Source organism: Ambystoma mexicanum, chromosome 11 (assembly GCF_040938575.1).
Source record: "Ambystoma mexicanum isolate Mex_15411 chromosome 11, UKY_AmexF1_1, whole genome shotgun sequence".
NCBI lineage: Eukaryota > Metazoa > Chordata > Amphibia > Caudata > Ambystomatidae > Ambystoma > Ambystoma mexicanum.
Window position 1 is genome coordinate 98,916,988 of NC_090934.1, and position 13,019 is coordinate 98,930,006.

The following is a 13,019-nucleotide window of genomic DNA, read 5'->3' on the forward strand; positions in this document are numbered from 1 at the left end:
GCACTAGCCGACCCCGAAGACCAGGGTGTCCCTCGTAGGAGGGAAATGGCGTTCCGGCCATTAGAGAAGACTCCGGAGAAGATACCAGTCATCTCCCCGAGACCTTCACCACTGAAGGCAGAAGAAAGTGGGGCGGGGGGTGCGGTGGCACTCAAAGGTATGGATATTTTCTCGGAGGAGGAGCAGCTCACCGGCCTGCAAACCATCCAGGAGGAGGTGAACTTAGGGGACATGCCCTTCAAGGAGCAGCAGACTGCCTCGGCACACAGCTGGTGCCCCAGCAGCCTATTCTGCAACCACCTCAGCTGCCAACGCTACCCCCCAGAGTCCTTTCGGTGGACATTCTCAGCCCTGTATACACTGACCTCTGAGATACGGACAAGGATGACCATCGTGCCGGCGGCCCCAACCGAGAAGAGTTCAACCTACACCCCCTTGCCCCTAGTTGCACCCCGCAGCCCCCCCACCCCCGAGGGATGAGACGGACGACAGTGGATTAGGGGACCTCCCATCTCCACCGCCTAGATCTTCACCTCCGGACGTGATGGGCTTGTTCCATTCGATCACCAGAGCTACAGAACTTTTTTCAGCTTACCCCAGAGGAGGGCTTCTTAGATCAACGCTGTGAGGCAAAGAGAGACCATCCTCTCGACCCCGCGCCTGGATGATATCTGGGACGAGGTTCTGTCCATGAAGAATTTTTCTACGGCTCCGGCGAAAAGGGATTGCCTGGGGAAAAATTGTCTCCGGACTGTCGGTGGCGGCCAAGATGATTTGTTGAACTACAGCCAATCGACGTTACATATACCTTACACCACGTCTGTAGACACAGGCCACCCATCCATGCAGCTACGACTATGCTATTCTGGCCTAGCAGCACACAGCTGTCCACACATCCCTGGCTTACCGCAACACCTCTTCCATTATACAGCGACAACCAGTGAAGAAACATCGGCTTAGCGGGGCACACATTGAATCTTCAGCACTAGAACCCTATCCTAAAATACCAACAGCACCCGCCCACGTGCCTGACCTACATGCTGCTTATTGGAGCTTAGCAGCCCACCTTAGTCCTAACCCGGCAAAAATGCACACAGGCATATTTAATTCAAACTCTTAAGAACCTCCTGCACATGGACTGTGTCACAGAGGGCGTTCTAACCACAAAACTCTTTGATGCCATAAAAATGGAAAAAAGGGTGCTATATAAATGACTAATACAATAGTAAAACTGGAACAGTTAAGATGTACCTCCTTTGTCTTTTGTGGGCTGGGGACAGCTATGCTTTTAGGAGAGGTGTGAATGTGATCCAGTTAGCGTCCCGAACACAGTAACAGTCCAAAATAAGGAATGTCCAATCAAGGTTATATAAAATGGTTTCATCAGACACACCAACTGTAACAACCTAGAAAACACTGTACAAAACCACCATGCGGAAAGAAAAGTTGCAACTGATAGAAGAATGTAGCACTTGCTGTATGAATACAGGGGTGAAAGGCAAATTATTAACCCCAACAGGGTGTGTCTTTGGATGCAAAAGTGACCGAACATGTCACTATTGCTCAAAATGGACCAGGGCAGTAATTGGTCGATGGGACCTTGTTTCAGGTATTTGGCGGGTCGACTTTGTCGAACCCTACTAGAGCCAGTGGTGCAAGCAGATTATATTGGATTGTTTGTGCCCAAGCTTCTGTCTACTAGGTTCGGATGCAATAGTTGTGCTGTTTGAAGACTGCTTTCCGCAAAGCAGGTTGGGGCGCCAGCCAGGATCTGGTTGTAACCTCTGGGAATGGTCTGATGCTCCAGCAGTTCGATCTGTGATCATGTTGCTTCAGTGTGCAGTTTCGGCAAAGCAGCAGTTGGAGGACGAGTTATGGCATAACCCCTGGGTTGAGTCTACAAATTACTCTAGCAGTCGATGCAGTGTTCAAGACGCCTGGGATGCAGGCACTTGCTCGAAGGTTTGGAAGAGTGCCAGAAAGTAGCACCGCAGGATCCATAGTCTATGGTGTCTAGGTCAGTTTCAGCAGTTCGACAGGTTTCCAGCCGAACAGGGGAAGCCTTAGCTCTGCCCTCTTTTGCCTCCAGATGCTGGGGCCAATTCAAAGGCTCAGAGGGTGAGTCCTTTCAGGATCTGCTCTTCCAACCCTTGTAGATTCTGGTGGAGAGTGGCAGGACCTTGTCCACAGCAAGTATCACCTGCACCACACCCACAACGTGCACTGGGAGTGGGTAGAGGACAGAGTTCTCCTCTGCTTGGACTGCTTCTTCACCGCTGTGGATATGAGCTTTGGAAAGTGCAACTCTCCCAAAAGGAGTCCAGTTAATCCTGATGAGGTGTTTGTTCCAGACTGGACCCAAGAAGTGGTGTGAGACCATGCCTTTTAAAGGCAAAAGGCACCAGGTGATTGGACGAAAATTAGTCTTAGTGGACCACTCCCTGTCATTAATAGGAGTTTCCTTTGGGTTAGAGGTCACAAGGGCAGAGTGCTTTGCTCCAGAGGAAGTGGCAGGAACTGGAAGGAGAGAGGGAGGCAGAGAAACAAGATGGTGGAAGTCCTTCCAATTGTTATGTTAGATAACAAGAGAATAGATGGTACCAACCTAGTCCCACACCCGAAGAAATGGTTCAGACACACCTACCAACCCATAAAATACTCCCTATGACGCAGCTGGATACGCACAACGCCACCGCAGTGAGACAGCCCATAAGAAACCAGCAACACCCCCAGCCACAGGGATTCAGCTCAAACAGAACCAGAAGTACCTGAACCAGGATACAGACCCCACTAAGCCAACCCTCAATTTTCTGCATACTTAACCGACACAACTCACACAACCATCTCTCTCCCAGCAATCTGCATGCACTTTACCACGCCGCATCAACACAGACAGCACCTACAGCACACGAGGCCTCACCCGATCCGATACCTGGACCAAAGCCCAGCACTCTGTGAATACTGACTGAAGCCACGAACAGCACACCACCTCTCCTGCTCTCCTACTCCCGACTAACCCGATCCGCCCCTTGTTTACAGATCCACCAGAGCGCTTGGGGACCAATTCCGTTGGTGACGGTGCGCTATATAAGTATCTTTAACATATAAAGGGCAATATATGTAACAATCAAATATACTTTTCCAGAATCCGCACAAAGCTAGTAGATGCTCTGTAGAGATGTTTCTTACAGACTTCGTAGACAATGAGGTGACTGCACTAACTAGGACAGTAATGGCATTCCTGATGCTTGTTAATCTGCTTAGAATCACATGCTGTGCATGTGGTCTGAGATCCAGTGGTAACCGTGGAGTATTGCATCAGAGCTCTTTTATAAGACATTGTTATACCTTGTTTATCGACTTTGTCGATTATCCCCTGATAGTAACTTCGGTGCTGCCTGTGCTTTGCCTAAGACTGCGGTGGACTTTGACGCCTCCACGTGGCCGGGCCCTCTGGCAGGACTACACAGGGAGAGTGGGGTCGGGTGGTCATATCATTTCAGCTGTCTCTCCTCTTTCCCCTCTAGGCCAGATACCCTTGGAAGGATGAGCACGATGAGTGCAAGAACTGTCTACCCATTGACCACGACTAAGCACGCTGCGCAGCCTGTAGAATCCTATGTAAAACACTTAAGGAGCGCCGCGTTAAGCAGTGGGCCGCCTACGGCATGCCGCTGGCTGATCTCTCCCCCCCCCCCCCTCCCCCCGCCGAAAGTGACGGGGGTACTAGTGATTACAGGCATCCGTGTCGGATGCCATAGACCTCACGACCGACACCTCTTGGTCTGCCACACCCATCCCTGATCCCGCTAGGCCTGACACGAGTCACGCTATTGGAAAACACCCAGCGACAAGGGCGTACAAGATCGCCACACTAAATGCATAACCCTGATCCTGGTTTCGATGGTTCTGTTGAAACGGGCGAATGCGTCAACAGGACCGCCAAAGTTTTCGACGGAATCCTCTGATCTTCAATATCAACAGCCTTTCCCGCATCTGCTGCATCGTCTTGAGACTGGGCCTTCAAAGAAATAAGAACGCTACCTCTAAAACACATCCGGCTGTCGATGCACGCTCAGCTGACGCTCCAATGCCTTTAAGGCCTGGTAGGGGAAAAATCTACCACTAGGCCTCCTAGTCATGCGGCATGCCCCACTTGGCCGAACATCGCCGAAAGCATCGATAGGATTGCTTCGGCAGTGGGGCTTAAGGAGAAGTCTAAAGATGCAACAAAGCGCAAAGAGCGGGCCGCGGACACGTCGAAGACGAACCACTACACCCCCGATGCTCAATAGGACTAAGAGGATAGTCGGGAGCCTTTGGCTAGCGCTATTGGAAACAAACTTCGGGGCCATAGGGAGGAAAATGCATTTTCCACCCTTGGACCCTTCTAGGTCATCTATATGGACCAAAGAAAATTCAAATGGTGCGTGGACCGTTTGGAAAGGTTTCTCATTTTCAGAGCAATCTACCCCCAAGAGACCTCGGGAGGACCCTCCCTTTGGGCCTGGTTCTAAATTTCCTAGAAATTTTGGACCTTCTCAAGAACATTTCACTTCTATCCACCCAGAAGATAGTTCCAGATGGTCACTTATCAGGACATTTATGATGAGGAAGAGGATAATCTCTTCCTGCCAGACTACACTGTGGATGACCAGGCGGATGCCACGGAAGGCTGGGAAGACACACTCGCCATGTTGAGACGGAATCATGGGCACTCCCTACACACGACCAGGACATGGATGTCCTATGTTTGGATTCCCCTCCCTCAACTCCGGCCCACCAGGCTTCCCCAGTGGACGGTCACATGGCATTCAGTGCCATCTTATGTAAGGCGGCAGATTATTTTAAAATCATCACCCAGGAGGCCCTACCTGAACAAGATTTCATGGAGGATATTCTTTAAGAAAACCCCCCCTAGAGCCAAGCCATACCTCCTGAATTTCATTAAAAGGAGATTGGCTCCTTCCCTGGTCACACCAGCCCAGACTATGGCAGTAAATCCAAGAGTGGAGAAATTATTTCGCCCATCGCCTACTGACCCTACATAGATTAAAGGCCATTACACTCCCGACTCCCTAGTGGTTACCACCACCACCCGTAAATGGGCAGGAGTACCCCTTGCTACAGGAGACCCACCTCCCGATAAGGAGTCAAAATGACTATGCCTTCGGTAAGCGAACTACCACAGCATCTGCTTTTACCACGCACATAGCAAACACTACATTGGTTGCCTGTTGATGCCGATGCACAGTTGAACCTTATACAAGGTCTCCGGGAGGTGCCTGAACCCGCAAGAACTAAATTACTCGCCATCGTGGCCGAGGGCAGGCAGGTCAACCAAAATGTACTAAAAAAAAAAAAACTATACTGAAGAGACGTCAGGAAGATCCCTAGCTCAGGGCACCCTGCTCAAACGGCATGCTTGCCTCTGAAACTCTGGCTTCAAGCCGGAGACCCAGGTGGCTCTTATTAATAAACCTATTGAAGTCAGATGTCTTTGGTAAAGCAGTCGACGATGCTCTAGAGACTTTCAAAAAAGAGCACAAGACTCGTTCCTTCAGCAAATCACCCTCTGGTAGTTGACTCGCCAGCCCTCGTTCTCTCTGCAGTGGTGGTTGAGGGAAAATCTCTGGATGGGGAAGACCTTCACCACTCCTGCAGTAGAAGCCACTCTCATGACACATCTCACAGGGTGGGGGGGGGGGTCACCTGATTCAGCAGACAGCACATGGTGTGGTCCTCACAAGTAGCATCCAACCATATATCTCTGTTGGAACTACTAGCAGTATTCAAAGCACTGGAGGCCTCTCAGACACAGCTACAGGGGAAGACAGTCCTGGTCCTGACAGACAGCATCACAGCCATGTGTTGCCTAAACAAACGAGGGGGTGGCGTGGGAGGGGCACTCTCCAGGGCTATCCAAGCTGTCCCAGAACATTTGGATGTGGGCTCTCACTGTACCAACACGTTCCAGGCGAACTATCTTCTAGCGGACGTGCTCAGCAGAGATTTCCCACTGCTCGTAGAATACGACTGGCGTCTGCACGAAGACATCGTCTCCGTCTTTGCATAATGGGGCTTCCCAGAGATCGACCTGTTCGCAACTCAGGAGAACGCTTAATGCCAAGACTACGCCTCCAGCTACCCCCAGAACCGCTGCAAGGGTAACTGACTCTGGATAACATGGTCAGGGAAATTTGTCTACACTTCCGCCACCCCCCACCCCTAATCAACAAGATAGTGCACAAGATGCACCATGAACCAGTTACCATGATTTTGGTGGCCCCCATGTGGGCCCGCCAACCCTGGTTCGCTCATTTAATGGAAATGTCCCTCTACAAGTAAACCACCCCCCCCCCCCCTCCGTCCATACAACATGTCAAGACCGAGGAGAGACACTACACCCATGCCCGTAAACTCTGAACTTAGCGGCCTGGTTCCTGAGGTCATAGTTTGGACACCTTCAACTCACTCAGGATTTCTAGCCTCCCCGAGTATGTCCATGCATCTAACGCTTGTTATTGCTATTCCCTTAAGTGGAAACGTTTTGTCATCTGGTGTAAAACCAAGGGCATCAATTCCTTTAACTGCTCGCCTACCCACATTGTGTTGTACCAAACTCATTTGTTAGACTCGGGCTCAGGTTTGGTATTTAATTCCCTAAGGTTCATCTAGCTGCTCCATCAGCCTACACTACGTCACAACAGAAAGTGTTGTGGTGAAACATACCTGTTAAGGCTTTTATGGAAGGGGTTAAGAGAATTCCCCCCACCCCCCATTTCTAACATAGCTCCCAGTTGGGATCAAAATGTGGTTTTTGACTCATGGGGTCTCCGTTTGAACCAATGCATAAAGCAAGTCTAAAAGACCTTACTTATAAGACTGCCTTACTAGTGGCTATCACTTCTATTAGAAGGGTTAGTGAACTACAGGCCCTTTCAGTTCTAGACCCTTTTGTTACAGTCCACAGGGATAAGGTTGGTCTGCGCACTCATCCCAGATTTGCGCCCATTTCATCTCGAAGGTCCATGTGAACCATCAATCGAACTACCCACTTACTTACAGAATCCCACTAGCATGGCCGAAAGAAGCCTACACACACTAGATGTGCACAGGGCAGTCATGTTTTACCTGGAAAGAACAAAACTACTAAGGAAGACCAATCAGTTTTTCGTTTCAGTGGCAGCTGGTAGAGAAGGGGATCCGGTCTCTAAATTGGCTATCTCAAGGTGGATTGTCAAATGCATCACACCGTTATACTCTTGCTAAGAGAGAACTGCCCTTCAAGCCTAGAGCACACTACTCGGGGCACTGGGGCTTCCATAGCATTCATTGCAAATGTTCCCGTTGAGTCCATTTGCAAAGCGACAACCAGGAGTTCTGTACACACCTTTACAAAACACTATTGCCTAGACACTCATTCTAGAGCTTATTCTCAGGTGGGACAAGCAGTATTAAGACATCTTTTCACTACTGTTCCTTCTCATAACCCACCTCCAACCCTGGGTACTGCTCGCTAGTCTATGCACAGCATGTGATTCTAAGCAGATTAACAAGCATCAGAAGACCTGCATTACTCGCTGCAATAGCATTTCTGATTGTATCTGCTTAGATTCACATACACCCACCCTGCCTCCTCGCTTGGGTGGAAGGAACATAGATGTCTTACTACTTTCTCTCTTTATGTACTCCCAATAGCCTTGGGCTCCATGGCAGAAAAAATACAATCGGAGGGACCTCAGCGCGTGAGGGATTTTGGGTACACTACACGTCACGATGGGGATAGTGTTACAGACACGCGTATGCCGACGTCCCCTTTCGGTCCCTGAAAGACAAGATGCAATACTTGGCGGTTACCACTGGATGGCGGACCATATGCACAGCATGTGAATCTAAGCAGAGACAATCATCAGAAATGCTATTACGGTGAGTAATGCATGCCTTATCTATCTATCACTAGTAGACTTTGTAGATTCTGAGGTTTGCAGAAAGGTAAGGTTAAGGGAAGGAAAAATGTTCAACAGGTTCTCTGGGGATTTGAGCACTTGAATCTTCCAATGAAGTCTAGACAAAAACCTTTCCCAGCAATAATAGTTAAAAAACCAAGTTATCACCTCTAAGGGACAGTCAAATGGACCTGTAGAGTCTGCTGGGAGTCAGGACAGCCAGTCATTTGGAGCAGTCTATGGAGCTGAGGCACTTCTTAGAGAAGTCTTGCACAAAGTTTGAGAATTCACAGTAGGGTCACAAGCTCTTACTTGTGAAGGGTAGAGCTGAAATCCACTCTAGCAAGGTGGTTACTGTAAGTCTCAATTGAGAAGAGCAAAGCTAAAGACACTGAGGTAAGTACCCCACGTCGGAACAGTACCTTTGGTTAGAAGAGTGGCCCAGCTGGCTTCTGTCTGGTTGCAGCGATGCAGATCCTGGGTTCATGGGCTCAGTCATGGGGACAAGAGGGAGGACGTCTGGAGGTCTCCTGCAGCAGCAATTCGGAGGCCGGCAGAAGATGCGGGCTCTTTTCGAATCAGTGCCACTTTGCGGTTTCAGCGCTTGGTAAACAGAACCACCTTTGTTCTTGGATACCGGTTTGGCTTCCTTCACGCCGGAGTCCTGCACTTTGGTCCTCCTGAGGAGACTCCTGGAGTTTCTGGCCGGATCACAGACGTTGCACTCAAGGATTTCTCGACCCCTGGCACTCTGTTCCAGCAGCAGCAAAGTACAGCCAGTTGGGGTAGATCGTCCAGTGGAGTTTGTCTTTGGGTACGTTGGTCCCACTAACCCAAGGGAAGAAGCTGTCCCTTCCGGAGCTTCTCGATCAGAAAAGGAAGTTTCAGCACAGCAGCAGGGCTTCAACGAGCAATTCAAAGGTCCAGGAGGATGCAGCAAGATTTATTCATGGTTTCTTCGGGGGGGTCTTCCCAGTGGTCGACTTTGCCTCTAGTCCCAAAACACTCACCTTTTTAAGCGGGTTTCTCCCATTCATGCACAGCCTAGCTGTCACTCAAACAGCAGTGTGGCTGTCCTGAAGGGCCAGCCAGCCAATCGGGACTGGCTGCATTCAGGTTTTCCTAAAGGCAAAGGACAGGGGAGATCGGGAACCACCCTCACTTCCTGACCTTCCAGACAATGGTGCCAGAGGCGGGTTTCAATACTGAAGCCCACCGAAGGCAAAACGAACAAAGGGCTCAAACCTGGCTTGGTGCGCAGGGTAAAACCCAAAGAAGGACCTCACAAATAGAAAATGGCGAGAAAAGAGACTGGCGCCATTTTGACAAAGTACACCCATGGGCGCTATACTGCAGCTGAGGATTCAGCCTGCAGTAGAAAAGCACAATGGTAGACCAATGAAACCACAGCCACCAACTATTTAAAGCAGTGAGGTAACGTACAAAATGTTACATGAGTAGGTAGGATGGGGGGGCTAATGAGTAACTCTACCCCCAGCACTCCACATAAGATGGTGTGTTGCACCTACAAAGAGAAAAGTAAGTAAAGTCAATTTCACTTTACTATACTTGGGAACTGTAGTGTGCACACGAAAATGTATTTAAACCTTGCGAGAAATCTAAAGGATTTCTGTGACACTGAGCTTGAAGGTGCTATGTCACCATACAAAACGTAGGTGCCTATTGAGTTTGTCAGACTACAAAAACAAAGGAAAAGCATAATCCAAATCGGGTGAAATGAGACAGTGGGCAAAAGGGCTCACTGACTCGGGGCTAAAATTAAAAAGTCCTTCGGTCCAGCAAAAGAGCTAGTTGGGGGCAAGGGGTGTCTCTGAGGTTGAAGGGAATTAGCACAGAAATGAGAATTTTCCCCGACATGCATCCTTACCATGGCCAAGTAACCACAGCAGCTGGAGATGGTGCTAAATCTACTGTGTACTGGATTCAAGAAGCCACACTGAAGACGCTTGTGAGGAAGCTGTTACTCTGCATCTTGCCAAGAGGCAAAAGTCTGTCGGAGCCCTCGGTGGCAAAAGAACAGGTGCCTACTTCCAAAAAGCTTGGTTGCAGCTCTGCTTGAAACCCACCCAAAGATGCAAGAGCATTGGAAGTCCTGTTCACCAGTAACTGACAGCACTTTTTTTCAAGCCAAGAAGCAAACGGAATCGTTCAAAGAATTCTAAATGTGCTTTGTCTAGTGTTGAAAGTTTAATGATTGTCTAAAATGCCATACTCCTATTTTCTGTTATCAAGTTAACTGTAGAGGGCGCAAGATCTTTCTTTTCCATATTGCACAGGGTAAGTATTATGTAGTGTAATGTTACTTTGTCTGTTTTGGAACAAGCTTTTTCAATCGTTAATGCACTGTTGAAGCAGCCTCTTTCGTGTATTGTTAATGAGTGGGGAAAATAGGCCATTATTTTCATTAAAACTGATAGTTTGTGCAGTCAGTTTGAAGCGAATCTGACATCCTTCTAATGCAAGGTTTCATAGACTGACCATTCAGTGTTATATTATGTAAAATACTGTCCCATATGCTGCCTTTTTAAAAAAGTTTCTATATTAGAGTTGAATTTGTCCTCACTAGTTGTACCCTTGCATTCCTTTGTCAACCCCAGTGTGTCAGGCCTATGAGTTTGTAAAGCTTTCTAGCCACTGATTCCTTTTTAATCTAGTTGCTTGATCTCTACTACAGGAAGCATAGAAAAATGAGAGAGCGGTCACCATCCCCATCCACCACTGCATCGTCTCGATCTCGATCGCCATCCACGCATTCCTTTAGGGTAGGTGAGGAAGTCAGAGCAGATAGCGAAGAGAAGGATGAGAGTGCCACACCATTTGATAAGCCCCGCTTCGGTTCCAAAGACTTCACTTCCTCAAGCGAGCGTGGGCGAGCCAGAGGAAACTTTGTAAGTTACTGAAAACTGAACTGTAATACACTTTACATGAATGTAAATCTGTGCAAATTTTTACCGTTTCACTTCTGTTGCAGTTTATTGAAAATTCAAAGTGTATATTTATGTAATTCCGTAGAACAAGTAGTGTGATTAATCTAGTTTTCGAAAAGAATGCAAATCTGATAGAGATTGGAGGACCGGCTGAATACCCAAGATAAACATTTCCAGTGATAGTTTTTTGCCAGCATTTGATGTTATTTCCTACTGGCAAAGCACATAGAAATATTTTTCATCCGCTTATTGTAGTGTTCTAGCAGACCATAGCTTACATTTATCAGCTGTCAAAGAAGGCGGACTTGTGGTGGGGTGTGCAAGAGGAGTTATTTTCTTACTTGCAGCCTTTTATGGTCCTTTCCGCATAGTTTATTTTTCATCTTCCAATGTAATGGTTTTTACATTTATAAAGGAAATCGTTGAGAAACTGCTACATTTTAGACCATCACTCCTTTTCAGCTGATGAATTTGTACTGGTCCACTTTGAGGAGCAGTCCATCTTTAAGACCGGGCGCTTGGTTATTTTTCATGTTCTGTCATTGTTTTTCCATCAGTGCGCACATCCCGAAAATGCTGGTTTTCAATATTTTTGGCCCTTAACCAAGTTTTTTTTTTTCCACACCAACAAAGTGATAATTGCTTGCAGCAATTCGCAAACTGAAAAGCCACTATCATTTTGAATATTGTTCGTTCTGAGGGTTCCAACTTTTTCTCCAGAGGTTTGGCCATCTTTTTCCCCATTGAGGCATCTCTGCGCTCACCCTGGTTTCAATTAATTGTAAATCGTCAGTAAGGGTTTCATTTTAATGTTTTTGTACTGTCATTTGTTTTTAAAACCAGTTTCTGTACTTAGAAATTCTCCCATTGTATTTACTCTTGTGTAAATGACTTTCCCAGTCTTCTGAGGCCATAGTTTCTGATTTTAAGCTAATTGTGGGAAGGTCTAATTGGCCTTCTGATCTAGCCGCAACATTGAGCCAAGGAAATGGCAGGCACGGTGACAAAACAAAGCCTATTGTCCCCGGGTGGGAATGGGGCTTTCCTTCAAATGGGAGCACAGGCTTCAGGATAGGCCTTTTGGCGTAGAGGTTGGTAATGCATCTTGCTGATTCTGAGAAGCAGTCTTTCTGCCATTCTTGCTTGTGGTAAAGCTTTGTAACCCCCCCTTAAGACTCCTTTGCTGCCAGCCTGCTCTCGTCCAAGAATGGCTCTGAAGCAAGTGACTTTGTGGGGCAGAAAGTGTTTTCCTTTTACTGGTACATTGGCACTGAAGGTTGGCCCATGACGCTGGCGCCCGTAAATGATCAGTATGTTGGACCTTGGCCGTGTGTGCAAGGATTGTTAGTGACTGTTAATTACAAGCCGAGCCTTTTGCTCTGAACAGGTTTTTTCACCTTTTTTCCTCCCCATTTTTAAGACTAAATGCTCCATAGGATTTCCCATGTACTCGTACATTAAGGTAAAGGTGTTTTAGACCAGGTTAATGAATTTGGTGCTCACATCTGCAGTGCACAGAATGAAAGTCCTTAGACTTTCTTTCTTCGTTTGACCACCCTACTGGAGTCTTATCGTTGGTGCAAAAAGTAAGACCTGCTTGGGAGCCAAGTCTGGCTTTGGCCCTTTGTAAAGATTCAACCACTTTTTACTCTTTGATGCAAATCTCCGGTCTGAGACTACAAGTGCAAGCAGCCACTTCTCCCGCCTTTTTCATATCTTGAGAACAGATCTGCTTAGGCTGGATCACAACACAAAAGGACACTAGAGGCTCATTCCATTGTACCTGAGGAATCAAATGACCGAAGGGCTGAAGCTCCTGTGAAGGGTTGGGAATATAACGCGCACACAGGGGTTTCATGGTTTTGGCCATAACCTTTTGTTAAACACACAAGGTTCGAAAAATGACTTGTTGCTTAAAGAGGTATTTCCCTACCTAAAGCAAATCTAATGGGCCTGTCCTTTGTCAAGATGTCCAAAGCAAATTGTCCTGTCCAAAGTACTATTCTGACACTCGCATTCTAAAACTTTGCCCTTTTTACCATATGGTTATGTCTGTGGCCTTGGAGAGTGTTCAAATGTTCTCTGCTCCATGTGAAGGGAATGGGGAGTGGTGGGGTTACAT

At 47.7% G+C, this 13,019-nt stretch overlaps 1 protein-coding gene across 3 annotated transcripts in view; it reads left to right on the plus strand.

Annotated features, from left to right (window-relative positions):
* Nucleotides 1-13,019, plus strand: part of THRAP3 (thyroid hormone receptor associated protein 3) — a 422,162-nt gene that overhangs the window by 348,690 nt on the left and 60,453 nt on the right. For all 3 annotated transcript variants that reach the window (XM_069622622.1, XM_069622623.1, XM_069622624.1), the window contains one exon: nucleotides 10,645-10,858. In XM_069622622.1, coding sequence (XP_069478723.1) covers nucleotides 10,645-10,858 — 214 coding nt within the window. The remainder of the gene's footprint in view (nucleotides 1-10,644; nucleotides 10,859-13,019) is intronic.